We start from the raw sequence: 26,242 nt of genomic DNA, 5'->3' as shown, positions 1-26,242 counted from the left end.
GTATGTACGTCGTGTTAACATTAATTGTAACTTGACATACACCAAGAGACACCACATATTAAGAATTTTGTTTTGGGAGTGTTTGTTTTTGTGTGCAATACATAGCGAATCCAATTGTGAAATATGAGTACAAAAACATTAAAACCGTCAAGCCTTAAGGCAAATTTATCCTAAAATTATACAAAGATCACGGTGTCACCAATCTTGAGAGGATTACACACAGATGTATTAACACACCTTTACGTAAAGGTGTGTTCCAAGCGCATTCAGTGCTCACGTAAATACTAATAACGTTTTTGCCTAATATGGGATTTTATGCACGATCCGTCTTTCTGTCAAAGTAAAATGGGTACTTAAACTAGGTAAAAAAATGTTTATCATCTGTTGGAACAGATTTTATGATGTTTTCTAGAATTAGCAATCGAGCATTGCATTTGATGGTAAGTTGCTATTGGCACCCACGGATATCTGTAATCAACCCCAGATAAGATTGAGTCCCATTTCAGATTGGCTATAGTTGTATTCCTACTTTTGAGGACTAAGTTGGAACGCCTGGGATAAGCATGTTGCCATTACCATACCCTTCAAACCAGAACACAGCAGCACTTAACACTGCTGTTATTATATAGCAACAGTTGAGGCGATGGTGCCTCTGGACTCACGAGTCGAACCATAAAGAGTTCTACCATCTGTGTGTTACAGTTGTCTATACTAATATTATAAAGAGGAAAACTTTGTTTGTTTGTTTGATTGTAATGAATAGCCTCAAAAACTACTGGACCGATTTTAAAAATTCTTTCACCATTCGAAAGCTACAGTATCCACGAGTAACATAAGCTATATTTTATATGAAAAATACTTGATAAATAGATTTTGAGGCGGTACAAAGTTTGCCGGGTCAGCTAGTCTCAAATAAAGAAGATTCTTTCATTCTCGTATTCTTTCTAAAACTCCCAATGAAGAACTTTAAACACACTGGATAACTTTATCATATATTTTTTTATTTTTTCATTTATTAACATGCATGTACAATTTTTGGCTACTTTAATATTAAGTATTAGATATAAATAAATTAAGTTGTGGATTTAGTAAATAAATAAATAAACTTTTAAAACATTTGGTTATCAATTACACTGTCATCTTTTTGTAGACGCATTAGTATTAATCAAAGATTAATATTACATGTTATGGCAGTGTATTGACCGTTGGATTCGACTAATTGTCATTCAAGCTTCGAAATATCCTGTGCGAGCTTCGCGCCCAAATATGGAACATAAAGACACACTCGTGGAGCTAAGGAGTTAATAAGTTCCAATGTAAAGAAAGTTATTGATCCTTATACAATAAATATTCTATTACTTACACTTTTTTGTAACAGAAATGACATTTTATTACTGTTCGTGGACAGCTGTAATCAACGAGGTGGTAAGGAAGACATACTTTTCTGAGGCGTTCCAGCTTAGTCCTCTGGGGTAGCGGCGCATCTGTGGCCGAATTCAGGTTGGAATATCTAATCCTATCTGGGGTTGATTATTGATGTCTATGGGCGGCAGTAACCACTTACCATCAGACTGCATGCTCGTCTACTACTCCTATATTATAAAAAATACTAAATAGTGTTGAATCCTACCTGAGGTCTTCGCAGATGCATTTATTACTACTTCTGAGGTCTTTGTTGTGATGCCTCGTGAGTAAAAGTATCCGTCTTACAACACATAATGTGGCATATTTTTCAAACCAGAAGACAGCAGTGCTTAACACACCAGTATATAGTAAATATGATATAACAGGTGAGGCGGTAGTGATCTATGTGGTTCATCCCATTTACATATAAAGCGGACCTTAGATGCAACGCTATCTTAAGGACACTAAGTCTGTCTTACACAATTCCTCACTAGAACTCACTAATCCTTTGTTGAAATTTGGTGGTAAGTATAGCAGAAGTTGAATACGATATAATCTTGTATATAAAATTCTCGTGTCACAATGTTAGTTACCGTACTCCTCCGAACCGGCTTTACCGATTTTCACCAAATATTATATGCATATTCAGTAGGTCTGAGAATCGGCTATTATCTATTTTTCATACCCCTTAGTGATAAGCGTTGTTCACCCGTAACATTTTTTATTTATATGGCAACACAACGTTTGCCGGGTCAGCTAGTAATATATACTCGTACAAGAAGTTAATAATGAATTCTTCCACTTTCATCTTAGCAAATAACAACAAGACCGTTACCGTATTTTAAGTGATCACTGATATCTTTCAATATCTATAACCAATAACCAAATTCAAATAGACCAAAAGTCCTACATAAGAATCATAGCCAATACACCACAGAGAGCATACAATTTACGATAAAACTTTCCTATGTATCATGTCGAAAGCTTCAGAAATAAAATATAATTCAGACAATTCAATTGTATGAATAGTCCAATCCTTTGAAATTTCACAATACGACTAAAGGTAAGTATCCAAAACAGCTGATCGACGCTGCAACCCCAGAGACTGACTACATAGACTCTTAAAGGTTTAATATTATAAACATTCTAGTAACCCTGTTCAATTACATTCAACAACATACCCTTAAACCTTAAAGGTTAGTATTCTAAAAATAAACAATTTATGAAGCACACAAAATGCAGTCATTTGGAAATTGATGCCTTGTGTGGTGCAGCGAATACTATACTTTGAAGGTGGTAGAATCTTTTGTGGTTCGACTCCACACGACGCCACACCTATTTCTACCTAATAACAGCAGTGTTAGGCGCTGCTGTGTTCCGTTTTGAAGGGTGTGGTAAGGGAGACTGACTTTTCCGAGGCATTCCAGCTTAGTCCTCAGGAGTAGCGGCGCATCGGTGGCCGACCTAAAGTAGGAATATCTAATCCTATCTGGGGTTGATTACAGATGTCCATGGGCGGCAATAACCACTTACCATCAGGTGGACTGCATGCTCGTCTGCTACTCCTATATTATAAAAAAGAAAAAACTTTGGGTTTGATCCTCGGCAAACGAACATCACAATTATTTGAAACATGTATTCATCTATGTTTAGTATTATTTTTTGTATTCAATACAAATAATCCTAGTGTGGGGCTATTAATATACTGAGTATAAGTATACGTACTAGAAAGAATTTAGATTTCTCTAGATTTTAAATATTAGGACTCTATTTGCTTACTTCGTCATTGTGCATAACATATCCAGGTGCGATGACTGGCGTTTCAAAGCCTCACTGATTTGAACGGAAATCAATCAATTACTTAGCTGTCAAAAGGTCAGGGGTGAAATAAAATTAATTATGCTTTATGGTATTTGAAAGGGACTTTTCTGTGAAATTCTATTAGGAGTGCTATAGGAATGTTTTAATCAAATATTTTTGGAATAGACGCAGGGTTTTTGAGAGTAGGTTAGCTTTTTAATTTCAAATGGAACTTACAAGAAGTAGACCACTGTGCCCTTAGTATGAGTTTTTATGTATTTACAAAAATGACTGTTTTGGTATTTGTTTACGTATTTGCCTTCGATCAAGAATACCAATGTTGGTATTGTTTATGGAAGGTATTTGCCCATACATTTGCAATCAGGGCCCCTAGCGGATTGTATTAGAACTGACTGGAATAGTATGTGAAATACGTAACCAAAAACATTCATTTTTGTAAAAACGTAAAAGCTCATACTAAGGGTACTGTTTGTATTACAAATGTATTGTATACAACGTCAACAGACTTATTATTACGAAGAAAATATACTCTTAGACACACTATATAGGAGATAACATTTTGTCTGCCATGATACGTGTTTTACCCCTAATCTGCACTTCCCTCTACCAATCTGTCGGGGAGAGAGAACATAGGTAATATTCTAGATCTTCAATTGCGATTCATGCCACAAGTGGCACATTAAAAGGGTTACATCCAATCAATTGCAGTTAGTCTACAAATTCTTTAAAACATTAGTTATTTAAACTTTAAAAGTATTCACATGTATGTTTGTTTATTTCTTTCTATTTTTCAATCCTAAGACCCTTAATTTTCGAATTCAAACGCAAACATTCAGTTTGCACATGTCGCGAAATGTGACCGAATTGGCGGAAAGAAAGAATGCAAACCCTTTCTACCGGCAGATGTGTGCCACGGGAATACCTGTCTCGTGTAAAGGTAAGTTAGCATACAGTGGATACGGCCCTTGATGTCTCCTTGTCTAAGGGCACAAGGCTTCCTTAAGACGGCCCTGGATACCTACTTATACGTAAGCGTATACGTGCTTATTATAAATATGTATTTTAACTGGAATATAAAAATAAATAGGATTCTAGAAGTTCTGTAATTTTATAAACAACGAGCTTTTTGCCCGCGGCTCCGCTCGCGTTTCGAAGTAATATTTTCATCCCCTATTTTATCCCCTTGGGGGTAGAATTGATCAAAATCCATTCTTAGCGGATGCCTTCGTCATAACATTTACCTGCATGCCAAATTTCAGCCCGATCCGTCCAGTGGTTTGGGCTGTGCGTTGATAGATCACTATGTCAGTCCGTCACCTTTGAGTTATATATATTTAGAAGAGAAGATGATATTTTCCACGTCAGGACCTGTTTTGGTAGGACCTAAATCAGAAAGTTCTGTTTTTTAAAGTTTATCAGTGCGGTCATTAGAAAACTTAATGTAGTTGAGTAAATTCGTTGAATAAAAATTGAACGTGTGCGCTACTGTCTGCTTCTATACCCGAATGCGCACATTAATGCTTTTGGAGCTTAAGTACATACCTGTATTTCATCCATGCCCTACCTCCCAATTTTAATATATTATTATGAAGTGTCGTTGAATTAGTCTAAGTTGTAGAAGTGACGTAGGCTATATTTTAAGCCGTCAGGATTTTATACTAATACTAAACCAACTCCCAAACCCTCTTGGGCTCTTTGACAACCACTTTGCTAAAGATCATCACTTGATCAAATGCATAGTTCCGATTCTATACCTACTTACGAATTAAAAAGTAATTAAAAAAACCTTTTCCCACAGACTAAATTATTTTATAGATTTTTAGAAAAAACCTTCATTGACTCAGGTAAGAAAATAATAAGTAATTTGAAATTACCGAGGCATATCCACTGTATATCATCTGACGCAGATAACAGGTGGACTGCCAATGGTTGCATTTGCCGCCCATTATCAACGGTAACCGTTTTTAAGTTTTATGAATAGATCACGATAGGGCTTAAGATGAAAGATGCATGACTTTCTTTACTTTAAACGATAAGTTAAAGAAAGAAAAGATACCCAAACAATAAGATAGTTCGCTATTTCTTTTACTTACCGTTTACCGTTCAATATTGTCGTCAACACATTACTGTCCTACTACAGCTGGGCACGACTCCCCTCTCAGCATGAGAAGGGTTAGGTAGAATATATAACTCAAAGGTGACTGACTGACATAGTGATCTATCAACGCACAGCCCAAACCACTGGACGGATCGGGCTGAAATTTGGCATGCAGGTAGATGTTATGACGCTAGGAAAGGATTTTGATCAATTCTATCCCCAAGGGGATAAAATAGGGGATGAAAATATTACTTAGTAACGCGAGCGAAGCCGCGGGCAAAAGCTCGTTCTTTTCATAAATCTCTTAGGTGTGCAAGTTTCCTTACGATGTTTCTCTTATCTTATCTTATTAGATATTTATAATACGCACATAACTTTTAAAAATCAGAGGTACGTGCCCGGTATTTGAACCTCAGACCCCTCTATCGAGAGGCTCTTAACCACTAGACTCTCACTGCGTTCAATATTAACATTGTGGAACTAAATTTCAATCAATTCATAACAATGTTTTTGTTTGTAATTATTGTTGTAATATAAATGAAATAAAGGTACCATTTCAATCATTAAACAGGCGCAGTAATAAAATAGAGTCCTAAAGGATATTTCTTTTTTTAGGAATAAGTCTGAATGTATGTCTTGTTCTGGTATGCGGTGAAAAAGTTCAGCCAATTGAATGATTGACACTAATTGGATCGAACAAGTACCACATACCTACAGGGCCAAGTATTTTTAGGTATGATTTAACTGTTAACGCCGTAATGAAACTTGTATAGTAAAATACCTTTAAATTAAAAGATGGTCACAGATGTGTTGCTTACTCTGAAAAAATACTTTTATTTCTTTGTATTTTAAATGATATATAAAATGATATAATAGTGTTATAATAGTAGGTTAGTTATTACTTTTTTCCCTGTAGTTCCGGGACTAGAATAGGGCTACGTTATCCCCTCCTGTCGTAAGAGGCGACTAAAAGGGCGCTTCCGGGATTGCCGGCGGCAAGAGTGGGAGCTCGAACCGTCCAGTAAGCGACCCCGGGAAGGACGGCGGTATGTGTGGTCGCATGCCGTCGTAAACACCAGGCGTGCGGGAGGAGCGTAAACTGCTCCCCCAGGCCAGAGCCCGACCGGGGCATTGCGCTCGGAGGACTCCGGTTGTGTTCCATCAGAGATCCCGGAGTTCTTCACGAAGCGCTGAGGACGGCCACCGGGGGGATTTTAGTGCGGTAAAAATCCCACATAACCCGGCGTCGCTCCCATGTCGTCGGATACCTTTTGAAGGTTTCCTCCCCCTCGAAAACCAAAAAAAAAGGGTAGGTTTTTACTTTATTTAATGGGCTTATAATTTTAATTTTTATCAAATCTACCTTGTAGCATTTTCCACTAATCCTTAGTTTCACACACTTGAAAAGTTCACCCTGTATATTATAAACGTCGCACACGAACTTAGAGACCACCTAATAGTGTCAATAGGATTAGTATAAGAGTAGATGCTACCTTAGGTAGGCCACAGGTGCGTTGCTACGCTAGCTCACCTGGGCGGAGCCCGATGGGGCAACGAGCTAAGAGGAATCCGGTTGCGTTCCTTTGGAGATCTCGGAGTCCTCTACGCAGCGCCGAGGACGGTCACCGGGGGAGTTTTAGTACGGTAAGTGTGTACACACCCACATAACCCTGTGTCGCTCCCACGCCACCGGATACTTTTGAAGATTTCCCCCTCGTTAACAAAAAAAAAGGTGCGCTGCTACCTGAAGAATAAGTTGGAACGCCTTGTATAAAAGTCTCCCCTTACCGCACCATCCAAACCAGAACACAGCAGCTCAAGGTTGGTGTATAAGGCAAAAATAAGTGTGACTGTAATGCCGGAGTCAACTCACGAACAATTGCTTCACTTTTGTTTTAATAAAGTTTACTATGATCATTATACATTACTTCTTCAGCACTTTCGTTTTTAGAGAAATAAAACAATTAAATTCATTTCGAGACAAATTTTAATATTTTGATACATTTTTTACTTACAAGTACGTATCTTTCTTTTTAATACATTTAACAAACATACCAGAATATAATACATTGAATTGAATTTGAAATATTTTAAAGATTTTTTTATATAATTAACTAACAATTTAGGTAATGTTATTATAATTTTAGAAACTTATTTTCTATAATGTTAAATTATTATCGTAATGAACGGTGATCAATCAATATATATTTTTAAAGTTGCCAGGCATTTGCGATAGATGGCGTTATTTACATGTCTTGGCGCAACAAAGCTAGCGATGAGAAACTACAAAAAAAAGTATCTCAAACGAAAGTAAAATGATTCTGGATAAATTGTACAACTATAGTCACCAAATGATGAAATACAAATTATTTTAGTCATATTTTGTGGGCAGCTTTTTATTCAATGAAAGGCATAATTCTACATGGAAAGTAGTCACAAGCGCCTATGGATATTATATGCAACTTTGTGTATATTTGTGCATACTTTGAAACTCTTTTTACACTTTTTGGAAATACAAATTGCCCTATCACTATTTTAGAGTTAACCACAAATACTTTGACAATTCTCTCCAATACTTTTCTTTCCAATGTGTGCAGAACTTTACAGAAGTTACAATTTTAATAAAAAAATACAAATAATACATATACAAGAAGATTAAATATATTTTATACAATACCTTAGGACATAGTACGTTGTTTTTAACAACAATCTTTCCACCTTTTATTAACAAATACGTAGATTTTAATAATAAATTTCAATAACTATGATTACAGAGGAATTATATTAACATTTATTTATATTTGTATCTATTACACAGCACCAATTTGTAGAATGGGGAGTGCCAGTTGGAATGCATTTTCTATATATTTCGAGCTGTTTCCGGCCTGAAAAAACACAGTAACTTGATAAATCACAATCTGAAAAAAGCTTAAAGTTTAAGCTCTAGGAAATAAACTTTAATCCTAAGTAGGCTTTGAGTTGACACACACATAGCTTAGATTAGAATAAAACTGAATAATATACTGTTTGTTTTTTATTGGTTAAGTAAGCTAAACATGCCCATTGTTAATAAAATCAATCTATCAAACTTTTGCCTACTAGAGATTGAAATTTGCCTACTAGAAATTGTCACATCTCATCTTGTCGGTAGGCAAATATGTGCAGCTAACGGACATACATAAAGACGACACAAATATTAAGACCAAGAACAATAATATAAATTTCGTAATTAAGATGCATTTGTCGGGGTTCGAACCCAGAAACCATTGTGTGGTCAACCAGTATTATCTTATGATCTGTGATGACAAAAACGCCTGGTAAGGGTACAGCCCTTACCAGGCGTTTTTACGTTTCGACAAATATTACTGTTTTGGTATTTGTTTACGTATTGGCCCATACGATTTCTTAGTTCTGACACAATCCGCTAGGGGCGCTGATTGGAATTTGTATGGGCAAATACGTAAACAAATACAAAAACAGTCATATTTGTCGAAACGTAAAAACTCCTGGTAAGGGTACTGTATCAAACTTAATTAATATTTTTAAACCCGACTTAAATGTGCAATATAAATAACTTGGACAAGCATGAACTTACCTCCAAGAACACATTAGTAATGTAGTTATTGATTTGTTGCTTATCTTCAGCGGGATGGGCGTTCAGCTTCTCCGTGAAGAGGGTAGCTAGCTCGCTTATATGTTTTGTTAGTACTACTGTCATCCTGAAAATAAATAACAAAAATGCTCACATCAAATGCATCAACATGAAATTAGAATTTCGTACTCCAGCTCATGTTAAGTCATCTCTGTCGCTTACGTAATCAACTTTAAACAGAATTGAAGTTAGATAGAACATTTTTAATATGAAAAAAAATTATACAATAGAAAGTTTTAATAATAATAATAATCATTTATTGCCATACACATGAATAAAACAATAGAATACGATACATAACAAATATTTTTTTTTTAATAAACATGCGCTGGGGCAATAGGAAGTGGCTCAGCTTTAGCTAACGCGGGATAGAAATCCCGCGCAGCGCTGTTTTTCAGCCACTCCCTACTCCCAAAGATATTATTAGGGAGTTAAAAATAAGCGGTCCCCATTTACCGATAGACAAATTTTCATAAAGCCATCCACAAAAAAAAAAAAAAACAGACAGAAAGATATAAAAATAATAACAATTAATTTATGGACTAAGAATATCGTGTTAGTGTATGTGTGTGTGTGTGTGCGTGTAAGTATGTGTGTGTAAATATAAGTTTTGTTACTAATTGGTTGCATTGGCTTACTAATTAGTTTCGAAAAACTTTTTTAGGCTCAGGGATTTGTGGTAGGAATGTTTCAGGTTTTCTGCAGCGAGTTGCCTTTTTAGCAGAGCTAATTTATATTTTGCTTTGAAGCATTTAATAGACATGTGTTGTCTCATAGGGGGTGGCAAGTCGTTCCAAATTCTCGCTGCAGCGAACTTGAAACATCCTCTATATCTCGTGGTTTTGTGTGCTGGTATTTGCAAGAGGGTTTGTGCGTTAGACCGAATGCTTCGTTGGGAAATGTCCTTCGTCCAGTTGAGTTTCTCAAAAAGATACTCGGGCTTTTTGGTCCACATAACTTTTTTAACAATCGAGGCATAGTAAAGTTCTCTCCTGGCGCACATATTGAGAATACCCTTTTTATTCAGATAAGGCGTTATAAACTCTTTCCTAGGTACGTTAAAGCAGAATCGGATGCATGCATTTTGTACCCGCTGTATTGCTCGTTCTGAGCTAGAATTTATCTTCGGACCGAAAACAGGGCTGCAGTAGTTTAGCTGGGAAAGCACCAAAGAATCGCACAAGGTTATACGGAGGTCTTCTTTTAAATAGGGTCTAATCTTATATAATGTTTTTAGCTTAAAAAAGGCTATATGTATTTTATTATTAATGTGGTCGATAAATTTTTGCTCTCCGTCCAGCATTAGCCCTAGGTTACGAGCGGACTTTACCTGTTCCAAAGGTATATTATTAATCGTAATTGCATTCCTGCTGTCCATTGCATGTCTCATTTGTACTTTTGTTCCCAGGGTTAGTACTTGTGATTTTGCTGCGTTAAGAGCCAAGCAATTATTCTGCGACCAAGCGTAAATATTATGTAGATCTTCGTTGATCTTTCTTATTGCTTCTGGTGCGTTTCTACTGTCAAAAGAATAATACAATTATGTGTCATCAGCATAAAGGTGGTACTTGCATGATTTGATTTGCGCAGGCAGGTCTGCTGTGTACATAGCGAACAGGATTGGGCTGAGCAGAGATCCCTGGGGCACACCTCGCTCGACCGACCGAAGCGAGGATATCATCTTTTTACCGTCCCGACCATTTATTATCACCATTTGATCTCTCTTAACAAGAAACGATTCAAACCAGCTACAAGTATTTTTTGTGAATCCATAATGTTTCATTTTGGCTAAAAGTAATTCCGGGTGTACACAGTCAAATGCCCTGGTATAATCCAGTAGTACAAGAATGCTGCTCAATCCCATATCTGAGGCCTCGGTTATGTCGTCTGTGACATTGAGAAGAGCCGTTTCTGTACTGTGCCCACGCCTAAACCCTGATTGAAATTTAGGAAGTATATTGTTGTTTTCTAAGTAAATTATTGTTTGGTCTAGCACTATCTTTTCTAAGACTTTTGATAGCACAGGAAGGACGGATATAGGTCGCAGGTCTTTTATATCCTTTATGGAGTTTTTCTTGGGAATAGGTTTGACTATAGCCCTTTTCCAACCGTTCGGGAATGTATTTGTTTCTATCGACTTATTAACAATCAATGTTATTATAGGAAGAGTTACATCTAGCGTCAATTTAATCATCTCAATATTAAGCCCGTCATGTCCCTCTGCTTTTGTTTTTATGCTATTTATGATTTTACTGACTTCTATGTCGGTTGCCGGTTTTAAACTAAAACTGTTGCTACTTTCATATTTTTTCATCATGTTGATGACAAGGTCAGGGTCAATATCATTATGTGGTGGTAGATTCAAAAAATATTCGTTGATTACATTAGGATCATTTAAGGTGTGGTTTAACTTTGGAGGCACCACAGCCACCATCATACATATTTGTAGCGGATTGTTGCGAAGTAGTTTTAATCTTAACTTAATAAACATAGATTAGTAAAGATTACTCACTCCTAACAAGAAAATGTAACCAGTTTTGAGAATTGAAATAGTTGCGTAAAAAAGTTTTCCCACGTCCCTGTGCTAAAATGTCCCTAAAATATTTGAAATTATTATTTATTTATTATGTAAATTACGCAGTATTCGTTATTTATTCGTAAATTTTCTCTAAAAATGTTTTTATTGGTCAAAAATTAAAAAAAAAGAACTTACTTCTCAGCCGTTTTTTTTTTCATTCAGTTTGAAGGCGGCGAAGTATCTTTACTAATCTATGTTAATAAATAAAAGCTTGTTAAATATAAATCGAACTCACTGTGTTAATGCGTCAGCCTCATCGGCGGTAGACCGTCTGGTCTTCACGAGCAGCATCTCAGCTGTCTTATGGTATATTTCCACCGAGAGTGCTGTTGTCTGGGCGAGGCCACTGACCGCACGTTTATATATTGTCTTCTCTGTTTGATTATCTTCGTTGGCCTCGAGCCAGGACAGGATGTCAGCATACTGTCTGGAATAAATTGTAGAATAAATAAAAAAAAAATGTTTTTTTTAATTTTATAATATAGGAGTAGCTGACGAGCACGCACCCTTTGTGGTTCGACTCCGGCGGCACCACCGCCACACCTACTTCTGCCTAATAACAACAGTGTTAAGCGCTGCTGTGTTCTGGTTTCAAGGGAGTGGTAAGGGAGACATACTTTTCCGAGGATTATATACTTTATCTCTACTTTTATATTAGTTATAAAAACGACACCCGCGCTTTACAGAGAAGAAAAATTAGTTTCAGCCAGGCGAGATCGCAGTAAACGATTTTTAGCGTCACAGGGGAAATTTGGTTAAACTACACTTTTTTTCTATTTTTCTAACATTAGTATTTATTGTAAAGGCATATCTTCTCCGCTACACCCTCGGAAGAAGGAATCCATGGAGGGGTTTCACAAAAAAAAACTGACCAAGTGCGAGTCGGACTCGGTGTTTTTTGTATTGTAAATTCCGGCATACTTTCTCTGCTACACCCGCGGAAGAAGGAATCTATGGAGAGTCTCCGAACAAAAAAAAAACTGACCAAATGCGAGTTCGACCCGGTTTTTTTGTCGTGACCCCTGTGACCCTCGCTCCCTAGGACAGCGCCTGTTTTCAGCGCTAAATACACCGAAAAACTCACTTGATCAACGGCTGGAATTGTATCTTGAGTCCAATATCCCGTGTTGACTTCAGTAGCCTGTCATGCAGAGCATCTGCTTTGGAGGAATCCGCGCTGGTCTGCTCTTCATCATCTTCACTCACATCATCATCATCCTCCTCGGGCATTTCACAGAGTTCTGCAAATAATTTATGATTTTATAATAATGGGATGAAAAAAGTATATGTTCAGTCGGCAGAAACAAACAGTTAAAAAGAGTTTATCTTCATTACTAAAAACTGTCCACACTATTGGGTATGGTTCTTCCCATACAGTGAGAAGGATAATACTATAGACCACCATGCTCTAATTGTATCAAACCTTCTCAAACGTTATATTTCTTCAACTATTAATTTATTATAATACACACATCACTTTCGATAAATCCGATGGAATCCCTGAGATTCGATCCGCCAGACTATAGAAAGAGGAGGAATTTCAACCAATAAACTGTGATTACTTCTAGGATCCTCCACCAAGAGCTCATTATTATACAGGAAAATTACAGTATCCACCCTTTTCACTTTTAAAGGATACTCATACAATAGTAACAATATATATATATTTTTTATAATATAAGAGTAGCAGACGAGCATGCAGTCCACCTGATGGTAAGTGGCTACTGCCGCCCATGGACATCTGTAATCAACCCCAGATAGGATTAGATATTCCTACCTGAGGTCGGCCACAGATGCGCCGCTACCCCTGAGAACTAAGCTGGAACGCCTCGGAAAAGCCTGTCTCCCTTACCACACCCTTCGAACCAGAACACAGCAGCGCCTAACACTGCTGTTATTAGGTAGAAATAGGTGTGGCGGTGGTGCCGCTGGAGTCGAACCACAAAGGGTTATACCACCTTCTAAAATAATGTATTGATAATGACAATATTCACTCACCAGCAACTTGTTGTAACGTCTCTTTGATCTCCTGTCTCTTACCGGGATCCACGCCACGCAGTCGTTCCTCTATCCGCATGCTCACTTGTTTCGAGAGCATCTCCAACGCTTCTAAATGTACTAGGCCTGAAAGTCAAGTAAAATTAACTTTAACATGTTTTTTTACATTTCACCCACTTACTAAAATATGTAGTATGTATTTTAATTAAAATACATCCAATATTAAATAGTTAGAGCCATTAATAGGTAGTAATGAAGCCTATTACATAAGAAATATAGAGATAAGTCCGAAGACAGAACATGGATCTTTTAAGTGAAAATTATCTAAAAGTCAATCATCACTTCATTTTCTTTTCATTGAGGGGTGAAAATTGCAAATACTTCTGCGTATGAAGCCATGTTATTATTCTTGCTAGCTCCCAGGGAATATTTTGTCAAAACCAGTGCAAAGTTAACACACACAAGCAGGTAAAATCCTCCACTGTCAACTATTGTTAGCAACAAAAATGGTGAGTTTAATTAATTATCTATTTATTTATTTACTCTTTATTGACCATGTTAAAAACAGTGTGGTGCAAAAGGCAGACTTAATGCTAAATAGCATTTTCTCCCAGTCAACCTTAGGGATGTGCAGAAAAATTGAAGGTGGTACAACTATAATTATAAAATAGTTCATTATCATAGTTATGACAAACCTTCAAAATCATCAAACAGATTCTCATAATGGACTTCCTTCGCTTCCCGTTTTGCTTCTTTAATCTTATCCTCCTCATCTGCCTTCTGTTTAGCTTCCCTTAGCACCTGCGAGAGGACTGGTTTATCCCCGGAGTCCAGGCCGAGCATCGCGCGTTTCTTGGCTAGACCTGGATCCCCATCTTGCAGGACTTCCATTGTCTTTTTGCCTATAGTCTCTAGGGTATCTAGACCACCAGCAATAACTTTCGTTCCTGTAATGATTATATCATTATTATTGCAGCCAATTAGTACACACGTAACTACGTAAAGACAATATCTCATAGCCTTTATTCAGATATTGTGTGTAGATAGACATAAAAGGCAGTCCTCTTAAGAACTTAGTTAAAAATAGGCAATGTTATAAAAAATACAAAATTAGTTCTGTCTCCAAAATTCGCTAAGGTATTTTATATGGTTATATTACTAGAATTAAAAAAACGAATAGTCACTGAGGGCAAAAAACTTTTTAACTAGTGTACACTACATTTTTCAAAAATAAATATCACAGCCAACTACAAAAGTATTTATAATTCACAGGGATAAATGACAGTAAAACAATGCATTTATTTATGCGAGGTAATAGGAAAAATACCAAATGGATTTTCTGGATGATGATCATGTGAGAACATGTAAAGTCTTAAGGTAGACTGACCATGAATTGTTACACATAACTCACCAGTAGTCTCCACAAATTTTGTAACACCAGAAAATATACTTCCAAACGGGAATGCATCTCCACTTGTACTGTCATCCTCAGGTCGTGTTGGTTCCGCTGGTTTGACATCATCTGGTTTCTCAGATTTAACAGCTGTTTCTTTAGATTTCCTCCTGGCTAGCTCTTCTGGGTCTGGTGCTCCGATACCAGTTTCCAGCACTGTTGAAATGCCCTGCAAAATAAATAGGCCTTATAAAATACATATTGATAATTGACAAAAAGTGGAGTTGGCTGATTTGCAAATTAAGGTATTGATATGCATGTCTTGCTTTAAGATAAAGAGTATTTGAAATTGACAATCAAGTTGTGAAATTCATCCTTTTCCACTCAATTTTATTTTGTTGGCTTGAATTTACGCTTATTTTTTGATATCATATTATGTCACTTGCTTATAGGTGTATATTTGAACATAGAAGTTTTTAGCCCTTTAGAAAGAGCCTAAAAAGCTCTAGAAATTCTAAGAGTCTGTAGCTTGCAAGACTAAATCACAGAAAATCAAGAATTTAATAAGCCCCTGCACTTCATAAAGCTGCTTACTTTCTGTACAAACTTGGCGATTATATGACTATTTCAAACATGATGATATTACCTGAGAAACTTGGCTAGTGAGGGTTGTGATACCAGCAGTGGCCGAGCTTAGCAGGGAATCCACCCCCCACCCCCAGCCCCACCCATCACTCTTTGTCGATGTTTGTGCGAGACATTCAGTCACTTCCTTGATATTAGGCTCCGGCTGGGATTGGGACCCCTGGAATGACATTAATATCATACAAAATATTTAAAGATATACATGTATAGAGCTCTAAAAACAAAGAGTGCATTTAGGCATAAAGGCAATTTTTATATTGGAGAAGTAGCAAACAACCATGCTGTCTCTGTCAAAGTAGCAACTGCTTCCTAAAGACATCTATAATCAACAACAGATAGAATTAGATTGCCTAAGAACCTGCATGTTTCAATATTGTAACACACCTGTAGCCAATCTCAGAGAGAACTTTAACTCTTCTAAGGTTGATTATAAGCTCATTTATTACCTGTATAAATATGTTTGTTTTATTTATCGATTTTGAAATCAAAATTATTTGCTTTCACAAAGCTAATGTATATTGTAATGGTAATGTACCTATAGTGACATCAAAATACACCTGAAAACTCAGACATTTTGCTAGTTAGGTATAATATTTATAGTTCGACATTAAACTCACCTTGTTCACATTGGCAGCAACATCTGCTTCACCCCAATCATCAAAATCATCCCATCCTGTATCTTTAGACTCATTTTGTGTCTTAACATCAGTCTTCGATTCAATATTACTTGGTGTGGCTTTAACATTACTTTTTTGATTAGAGGTAGGTATTGGTTCATCATCTACATCAAAATCATCCCATCCATCTGTAGTTTCCTAGAATAGAATGAAAAATGTAAAGGTAAATTATGGTTAAGTATTAAAATGCATTTATATTTACACCCCTCCAATTTTTTTAAGGTGGTACAACTGTTTGTGGTTCAACTTCGGAGGCACCACTGCCACACCCATTTTTGTCTAATAACAGCAGTGTTGAACGCTGTTGTGCTCTGGTTTGAAGGTTGTGATAAGGAGCGACATACATATCCAAGGCATTCCAAATGAGTCTTCAGGGGTAGCGGCATATTAATGTGGGTGAACTCAGATAGGAATCTTATCTGGGGATGATTACAGATGTGTATGGATGGCAATAACCACTTACAATCAGGTGAACTGCATGGTTGTCTTCTACTTTTGTATGAAAAAGAGAAAGCTAAATCATATTGTTCTATTCAATATTTTAACCAGCATGGCCCATGTTTACATGGCCATGTTACATTAGATATAAATATGTCAATACACATTGTATACAAGAATAGCTTTAGGTCTGCCTTTAGAGATGTGTAAGTAGTGTGAGTATTATTATAAAAGTAATGTCACACAATCACAAACGAGTGATATAAGGTCACACATTATGGTTGTAACTTTAGCATCAATATCACAGGTATCATTTGCAATAAACTAGTGAATTGTAAAATTATTCACAGACCATTTTTATTAAAGGAACTTGAAACTTTAAGACTAACTCAGGTCCAAACATGTTTAGGAATGGTTCAAGATGGACTGCATAATTTCATAGACGTTAAATATTAACATACGTGATTGATACTACTTTGAATATTTTCTTATTTGCTAGAAAAAATAACTTTAAACACATAATTAGCTTCAAACATATTGTACATTTTAAAAACAAATTCAGGGCGTGGACATTAGGCCATAGTGCGAAAATTTAATTTTGACTCATACAAAATACTTACTACAGTTTTTGGGGTATCCGTTTTAACCTGTGAGGTTTTACTTGGCTTTTTGGTGTCTGTATCAGATTCTAGATTATCACTGTAATTCGACGATGATAACCGTTTCTTCCTGTCTCGTTTGGTTGGACTAAGATGGCCCTCATCAGCGCTTTCAAAGCCTTCACTATCACTCGACGGCATTTTAGACTCACTTTAGCCCGATTTTGAATTATATTAATTTTTATTACAACAATTTACGACGTCGACGTGTTGTAAAGATGAATGTTTTTGACACTTTTTGACAATTGTTGTTGCTGTCAGCGGTCAATTCAATAATCAACGTTCTGCCGTTCAGTGACTAAGTTTTCTTACAACTCTAGCTTTATTAATGTTGCCTATAAAACGGTTGAAACATTATCTTAAAAGTAAGTTAAAGAAACACAAAACTTACATTGATATGTATTATTTAAATGTATAGGAAATTATTATTACTTGAAAATATTACAATAATAAAAACATATTACCTAGTTTGTAAGTTTTAACTGAAGTGCCTCAGTGCCTATACACTGAACGATCTCCGCCCGTGTGATGATTTTCCATTCCTTGAAACGTCATTTGTAATGACCAAATTATGCCAACACATATGCCGTTTGCAAAATTTTTATATTATATTAAATAAAAATTACCAATACAGAATTCATGTTAATTATTAAAAGAACACTTTGTATGTTATTTAAATTAATTTATCAAAAAATCACACATGTTTAATAAATGGATCGATAATAGCATTTCTGAATATAAATCACGGTCGAAGAATGAAAAAAAAAAAAATAACTAACGGCTAAACCCCAAATGCGCGCGCAAGTCGCAACGCATTTTCTTCGCTTGATGATGGCTCTCAGAACGATGGCTTGATGCTTCATTTGCTTCTCTTTTATTTTTCGTATTGCGTTTTGATTTTGTAGTATTTGTGTATAATAATTCTCAGTATAGTAAATATAAATAAGTTTTATAAATCGAACGAAATAAAGTTAATTGTGTTTGCTTATGTTTGACGTGAAGTATTTTATGTAAGTCATTAATTTTGAAAAACATATTGGAAAAACATGGCTAAGAAAAGCATGAAAGGTGGAACAGCTGAGAGGCTGCAGCCTATTGATAAATATTGCTATTATTCATTTTCATCCGCTTTTTTCATTGGTACTATTGTCTATTACAATAGATTTTGGCAGGTAAGTGAGTTTGTACCTACTTAAATAAGTAAAAAGTTGTGAAAAAGAATAATACTATTAAAGAGTCGGGGATATATTTATTTACGCCAGTGATTATCATAATCATTTATCCAACGTTTTGCTTACGAAATACCGAAATATACTATAATTTGTCAAATGTGGATCTTGTCTAGGGAATACTATGTTTGCTATCATATAAATAAATTTTCCGACCATAGGGGCTGCTGGAAGAAATTTCAGTTTGGAATAAGTAGTCCTCTGTACTATATTTGTTTATAATGTTCTTTTTATTATTTTTCTGTGTACACAAATAAATACATTGGACTGATTATTAATAACGGACAATAATAGTCATTATCATTTTTCGATCTTTAATCTTTGGTAGGAATAAATAATAGTAACAATCTTCTGTGTTTGCTCATTATGCTTTACAAATTACAAATGATTTTTCGTCACTGCCAAGTTGCAGCCAACCGGACGGAAGAGTAGCTCTAAGTTTTGGAAGTCACCGAACGATTAGTGAATAGATTTATCCATAAATCTAAATACCATAGTCATCCTAATTCCTGCCCCGTGAACTCGCAGAAATTGATATGGTAGGTAATTATGTAATAAACTTAAAAACTTTCCTGAGGCGTTTCATCATAGTCCTCAGGTCCTCAGTAGCGGTGCATCTGTGGCCGACCTCAGGTAGGAATGTCTAATACTATCTGGGGTTGATTATAGACGGCAGTAGCCAATTAACATCGGGTGGACTGTATATTCGTCTGCTACTCCTATAAAATAAAAATAAAAAACCTGTAATTTTAACAATAAGAAAACCACAAGTAAATTTTTAATTTGTTATTTCTTTTTCTTTACGGGCTCATCTTGAAATGTATTCAATGGATTTGGACGGGACATTTACCTAAAGCAAAAAGTAGCCTAATATATTCCATAAGGCTACTTTACATCGACAAATCGGACCTACCTGTTGAGGAATTTAAAATTCATACGTCAGTGGTTTAACTTGGAGTTATGTTATAAATACGAAATACCAAAATATTTTATGATAGGTAGAAAAAAAATAGACTAAAAAGTACAAACCGGTTTTTATATAAAAGTCTGTAAGGCGATATGCGTTATGGCTAACTCCATTGTCAAGAGATTTTAAATTGCTTTGAAGGTCCCTAACAAGGTTTAACTATTGTTACTTAATGGTATAACCGAGACAGACTCTTAACGTGTCCTCAGGAACGGAAGCTCTTATGGAAATTTGCTATTAGTGGTTATCCATACGAGGACATGTCCTCGTTCGGCAGTTATGGTGACAAAAGTTAAGTGCGGTATAAAGTTATTGACATAAGCATTTGTGAACCATCGCGTGCGCACTTTTAGCTAGCGACTTGGGTATTCAGTTTCTCCATGTACCGCTAGATGGCGCAGCATATACCGTTGACAGTTTGGCAGAAGTGTTTTGGTGTCAAAACAAGTTAATGTTTTCAAACTTCATTACTCAATTTCGAGTTCAACTTTCGTTCAACTTTCCTTACGTTTTGTTTTTGTGAAACATTGTGTAACATGTAATACACTCTGTCCGAATATTATTACTGAGAGAATCAGGCGCCATTTCAAGTGAAATTACAAATTTTGATTACATTTATTATTTTTACATTCTTTTAAAATTTAAAACCCTATAAAATGAAACTCCGAAACAAACATCCGATATCCGCTTTAAAACTACTATAATCTAGTTCTAGGTATTTCTACGTACGATGTATGTACGTAATGTACATATTTAAATATAATAATCGTTTAATTATCATAAATCGAGCAAGTAGATACGAGAATGTCTAAATAGAATGTATAAAAAATCATACGACTCAGTCCTCACACGCTTGGCACACGTCGTTCTAAGATAGGTTGCCACGAAAGTATGATGTATCTTAGGAAAGGGTCTTGTCTTATTCCATGTTTTGGATTTAGATTGTTAAGGCTTCGCGTGCTGAAAGCATCATCGAATCATGGATAATAATTAAAACTTTATTTCAGTACACTACACGCTAGTATTTTACATTCAAAAATGTATGATACTATTCCAGTGTAGTGTCCCAGTCCAATCTGGATTTGGAATTGCTGAGCGAACGTTATAATGATATTTAATAGATAGATACTGATTTTCTAATTAGTATTTTTTTTTAATTTAAGAAATAACAATATTTTGATCCTTCGAGGCAGATTCGGATTATCGTAGCAGTCAAGTTATAATTCAGACATCCAGTGATCTATAATCGTAAGAAGACAGATGTGAATGCAATTTGAGTTAACAAACTCGCTTCGGTACCTAAAGCAATACGAGTACTATCTAATATAGCTGAATATGTAGTTAGGTATCTATAGCGCGTATGTATGTCTACATACGCTGTGGAATGCGCGCCGTACATGCGAATGTATAACTATGTATATACACAGAGGAATCGTAAATAGATTGAATGGATATGTACCTACATACTTTTTGCCTACATTGCGAGTTTGGTTGCAGCATATCCGTGCTGTATAGAGTTTAGTCAGTAGGCAGTAGATCATCGGCGTGTGTGCCAGGGCATCGTGTATGTATGTAATGTAAACATTGTGGTCAGAAGGAATGCATTTAGACAGTAGGTGCTGGTAGTGAATATTATCATGAGCTGTGATAACGTGGCGGTGAGTCCGTGCGGCTCAGTTAGCGACGCGGGGTCGCGTGGTGCGGTCGCGTGTATCGTTCGTACAGACGGCAAAGTGACGTGCGGAACTCGGTGTTCGCGCTCGCGTACGCGCCGCATTCCATCGTGGGGGCCCTTCGCCGCCATTGGCCGATCCCGCGTGACGTCACTCCTCGTAATGAGGTATTCAACATGGCCGTGTAGCTAGTTCGCGAGTGTGCTTCGTTATTCGTTTGAATGGATTTAATCAGTGAAATATGCCAAGGAGACGAAACGGTGAGATACCCTTGCCCGACGGATGGGATTATGCGAGGGACTTTGACGGAAAGCTCTATTTTATCGACCACAACAGTAGAAAAACGACGTGGATCGACCCGCGAGACAGGTAAGTTTTCCAAAGAGAAGTGTTAACCCGTAAGAGCCCCATGTCAAAACTTCACATTCCAATGCGTTTTCTGACGTTTTGTAATTGAATTTGCGCGAAACGTCCGGTCGGATTAAAAGTGCATGTAATACATCTGATCCTTGACGAAGTGCAAGTGTTAAACACGGTTCCAAAATAGAATAAATCATGAAAAACAAACTGTTGGCTGCCGCGACGTAGCCGCTCTCTATCGGAAAACATGCGCAACAACCTCGATTTCACACGACATTCCACAATTGACTAACAACAAATGACCTAAACACAAATTATGGTTATCATTTTGTTATCCTTCGGTACGTACATTGTATGCCTGGGCGTTTCGTTTTCGTAAGGGGTCCGTTTATTTGGTAAGCGGCTACGGAACGCGACTAATGAGGCCATTGGTTTTGAACTGGTTCATAGTAATGCTAGTTGCTGAACTGGCGCAGGAATAATTCGATGAAGCGTTTATGTTTGGCATGAATTTGGCATGTTGTGTGGATGGTGCGGTCGGGTGTTTCGTAAGGTGAGCGTGTGTACGTAGAGCGATGCGTGGAGAGCGCGGTGGGAGATGGAATGCAATGCATAGGCAAGTTGTGCGGTGTGAATGACAGGCCGTAGAATGCGGCCCGGGCCTGCGGCGATGGTCGCGCCTTTCTAAAGCGGCGCACGCCTCCCCCTCCTCCGCCTGCACCCCCTTCACCATCGCACCACCTCTGCTGCAGGTGCTACAACACATCCCTATTAAATACCGATCATGTCTAGCTGTATCTATTTACCATACTAAAACCGACACCTGTATCATTGTCTTAAAAAGTTGACCTTAAAACAGGCCACCTGCAGTTGGAATTGCACTTTAACAGTTAACTGCTTAATTGTATTAATGATGTTCTGAGCAAGGGACAAATCATGTTGAATGATGTCTGTGTAAATGGACTATGTATAACTGTAAAATGTCTGTATCGTTGACAATTCTTAGCGTAGGTATATCCCAGATATTAATACAGATCTTACAATATTAAGATTACAATGAAATCAACAATATAAAATAATTGCTACCTATTAATATATTTTTTTTAAATATCGTAATAATACACGTAATATTTAATCAGTTTATTATTATTGCATTGTAATAGATTTGTTAGTAATTAGAAAAATCGTAATTACGAAAAAAAAAGATTTGGATAACGCATCACACATAGGTAAATTTAATAAGTTTCGTTCCAATTATTACTCCATTACTGATTGTAAAACTTGGAGAAGAAGGTATGCTATTAAACGTATAAGTGTAGTGATGCTTCGCTCTCTCAGTGAAGCGTAAACTTGGTCCCCTAATGAAGGAAACGAAATAAATAAGCATGAAAACATTGTTCCCAAGTCCCTTCGTTACGAGGTTGAAGTGGTTTTAAATAATAAAGATAATGCTACCTATGACAGGTTAAAACTAATTTAATATTCTATTACACGAAATGACAGGTACTATAGATACAGAGCTTATTGATATTACCATAATACTGCAAATATGGATTAAATTAATTAAAGGAAAGGAGGCCCGTTCGAGCGATCGGGTTCCTGACGCCACAATAAAGTTGGCCGCTGACACAGGAAACATAAAGTTGTATTTTTATTGAACCTTTTGGCAAACTGCATTCCACGCGGTACTACCACATGGTATGCGATGCAAAACTAGGTAATTAGTACGCCGGGCACTGATATTGTAATAAAATGTTATGGGAAAATATTTCTGAGCGATTCTATCATTCGCTATCTACTGCAACTCTATCACAAACATTATAGATGTTGGTACATAGAGATTGCAATATAAAATTTGAAATGTGGATATGATGCAATTAACTTGCAAAGATTAATCTAACAGACACAGTTAAAAATTGTAAGTCGTGTACCTATAGACACCGCGGATGTCATTGTCGACATCTACTTGTGCAAAACGCGCACACAATAAATGGAGCCACTAAGCCAATTTATTAATGCTAAAAATAACCCGCCCATGTCTCCAGCGCAAACGACGATATTAACCTTATACGGGGAACCTAAACGTTCCACAGTGAAAAATGTGTCCATCAAGCTCCGAGCCACTCACTCCTGTCAGAACGCAATTATTTACCTACCTCAAGAATGTAGCCAGCTAAGAGCTGGTTTTTACCTAGGCGCGCACGTAAATGTCTCCAACGTTAATGTTCCCACGTCTTCTCTACAAAATATATACCTTCTTAAGCCCTTCAAATACTGTAGTCTGCGATATAGCGATAAAATCTTTATGGTGTTAAAATGGACACAATAAATTTTGAGGTAATAAGTGGTTTCTACGCGTTGGCAACACGACGTTGCGTGCGAATGATGATTTTGCGGTTTTCGCAGATCACACAAGTGATCGAACAGTGTGATTCGAACAAAGTTGAAGATGCAGCGGGTAGCTTGCGAGCAAAAACTTGCTCTAGGCGTTCGACGGCTACGCATTATAAATAGAGGAAAAACCGCTCATTGTCTGGTTAAGATAGGAAGCGAAGACAATGATACGTTGATTAACGAGTGAGTGGGAATTCATACCTCAGCTCACCGTTTATTACTTTAATTATATCAGTTGAATGCATTTTCACTGCGTCGGCATTGTTCGCCTCGCATACCAGCGTTGGGTTGTTCGTTAATGCATAATTCTATGTTGTGGATGAAATTCGCGCCGAGTTCCACTATGCGTTCATGGTGTACTTGCTCGGGTACCGACGTGGGAATTACAAAGATACTCGCTATGGAATGTATCAATGCGAATTTGCATGTTTATGGCTGGTCGGAGTTGCTGATTTAATATTAATACTGACGGTTGACTGCACTCGGTCCACTGTGTGATTATAATGACGATTTCCATTATACCTTGTAGAGGGCATTTGGTCATCGTTTTCTCATATTTAATTGGTAATATTGGTCTTGTAACGAAGCTTTCCTCACTTCTTCACAAGATTGTGTAACCCAAGTATGTGTAAAGCATCTTGCGGATACTTCCCACGCACTACACGCGTTCCTTCGAGCGTGACGCCAAAGGGGCTGGGTATTTTACTGTATTTCTAGACAGGAATCATGTTAGAGCTAAATTAGATCGCAGTAATTGCTATTGTAATTTGTTCTGGCACATATTTTGTTGCATCCCAAGCTTAACAATGTTTGTTCGTTTCTGAATTGTGAAGTGACTTAGCTGGCGAACGTTTAGCAAATAATTGGTCCGCAGGGCGCGGCTAAGCGATGGCGGCGAGCGAAATAGTGTGTACAACATTGTTTACTCTACGCATTCCTCTCAGATAAAGATGTCCTTGGCGGTTTTATATACGCAAACTCGCTTCGACGCAAACTTAAGTTAATTTATGCGCTAACGATATTAACTTATAAATATTTTTAATTTTAAAGAGCTTACGCAAGATCTCTATATATTTTTACTGCTATTTCCTGTAGCTTCTGTTATTACATACAGCCGATTATTGAGTGAAAGTTCTATCCAAATCGGTTAGTAGTTTTCAAGATTAACCCACTCAGTAAGACAGAGCATTTTTAAAATCTGTCTTTATCTTGTATTGCACAATTACGACTAAAATTGGCTAAGAAAATGACAGTTATTATTAAGTTACAGACGGTCCTTTAATTTGATTTGATATGCATTAAGATAGATACATAAACGTATTTTTATGACAAAATGGTTATGATTTCTGAATGGTATTCCATATTTTCAACATGATGCGATATAAACGTTTTAATGCACTTTGTTAAAACGATGAGAAGTGTTGCGTGAGGCTCCATTGGTGCCATAAAGTTAAATTTCATTAAACGCTTCGGCATAAAATACATAATTACGCACGTTAAATATTATCTATGCAAGTCGGCGATAAAGCAACTGTTCTCGTTTCTAATCAAAAATAACATTCCTCTCTTATCTGCACGGCCGTCACTGAGCTGTTATTTACTCGACCGTAATGATTTTTTTCATTGCTCTATCTATATTTTTATTCATTCAGATAGTATCGTTTATGAATAAGTCCAATTCAAATGTATTTTAATACCACCACAAAAAGTTGTTACACGTCAACTTATAAAAAGTATTAGATCTGTCATACGTAAGGTCTATTGATTATAACAAGCTTATGTTTTTTAACATTTAGGACTCGAATATTATAAACGGGAAATCTATTCAAAGTACGAAGCATAATAATGTTGAGGAAAATTGAATCATGAATATAATAGGTTTACTCGTACATATAAGTAGATGGAATGTCAGCATTTGTGACCCCAAATAGGGAGTGATGAATCTGCTATAAAACGAGACATATAAAACTAAATAACTATACATACTCGATTTGCATAAGACTGATTAACTACCGGAGGACGCCGAGACGTCGGCGCCAAAGAATGCTGCCCATTAACGTTTCCTCTTAATATAAGACTATTTTGTATCTATGTATCTATCGTAATATGCGATTCTAATCTCTCGAATGATGGAACGAAAGCGACATTTTACCGCTACTCGGAGTGTAAACGACTAATAAGACTAAAATTCCATTTTGTCTTTGCGTTCACTTTATCTTTCTATCTGTACCAAAAAAAAACATGGAAGTTAATTAA

The 26,242-nt window shown here is 36.6% G+C and overlaps 2 protein-coding genes across 2 annotated transcripts in view; one reads left to right on the top strand and one right to left on the bottom strand.

The window, feature by feature from the left end:
• Positions 1–7,292: 7,292 nt before the first annotated feature.
• Positions 7,293–17,612, bottom strand: LOC140754337 (protein FAM114A2). The gene is made up of 10 exons (XM_073089332.1): positions 17,325–17,612; positions 16,207–16,404; positions 15,591–15,734; positions 14,963–15,173; positions 14,247–14,498; positions 13,552–13,677; positions 12,638–12,794; positions 11,789–11,980; positions 8,919–9,042; positions 7,293–8,208 (listed from the first exon to the last, which is right to left on the bottom strand). The coding sequence occupies exons 1-10, from the start codon at positions 17,502–17,504 to the stop codon at positions 8,134–8,136; spliced, it is 1,659 nt and encodes a 552-aa protein (XP_072945433.1). The 5' UTR covers positions 17,505–17,612; the 3' UTR covers positions 7,293–8,133.
• Positions 17,613–21,149: 3,537 nt separating this feature from the next.
• kibra (WW and C2 domain containing protein kibra) overlaps positions 21,150–26,242 on the top strand; it is a 108,723-nt gene continuing 103,630 nt past the window's right edge. Inside the window, exon 1 of the mRNA XM_073089460.1 lies at positions 21,150–21,601. Coding sequence (XP_072945561.1) covers positions 21,474–21,601 — 128 coding nt within the window. The 5' untranslated portion in view covers positions 21,150–21,473. The remainder of the gene's footprint in view (positions 21,602–26,242) is intronic.

Source organism: Epargyreus clarus, unplaced genomic scaffold (genome assembly GCF_041222505.1).
Source record: "Epargyreus clarus isolate Ecla_fem2 unplaced genomic scaffold, WU_Ecla_fem_2.2 ptg000029l, whole genome shotgun sequence".
In the NCBI taxonomy this organism is placed as follows: Eukaryota; Metazoa; Arthropoda; class Insecta; order Lepidoptera; family Hesperiidae; genus Epargyreus; species Epargyreus clarus.
Note: the sequence above shows the minus strand (reverse complement) of the source record. Positions and strands in the feature narration are given on the sequence as shown.

Excerpts from the sequence above, each read along its gene's own strand:
- LOC140754337 (XM_073089332.1), bottom strand. The coding sequence starts at position 17,504 with ATGCCGTCGAGTGATAGTGAAGGCTTTGAAAGCGCTGATGAGGGCCAT. Across the intron at positions 14,499-14,962 it reads AAAATTTGTGGAGACTACTG|GAACGAAAGTTATTGCTGGT; the intron begins GTGAGTTATGTG and ends TAATCATTACAG. Across the intron at positions 12,795-13,551 it reads GACGTTACAACAAGTTGCTG|AACTCTGTGAAATGCCCGAG; the intron begins GTGAGTGAATAT and ends AATTATTTGCAG.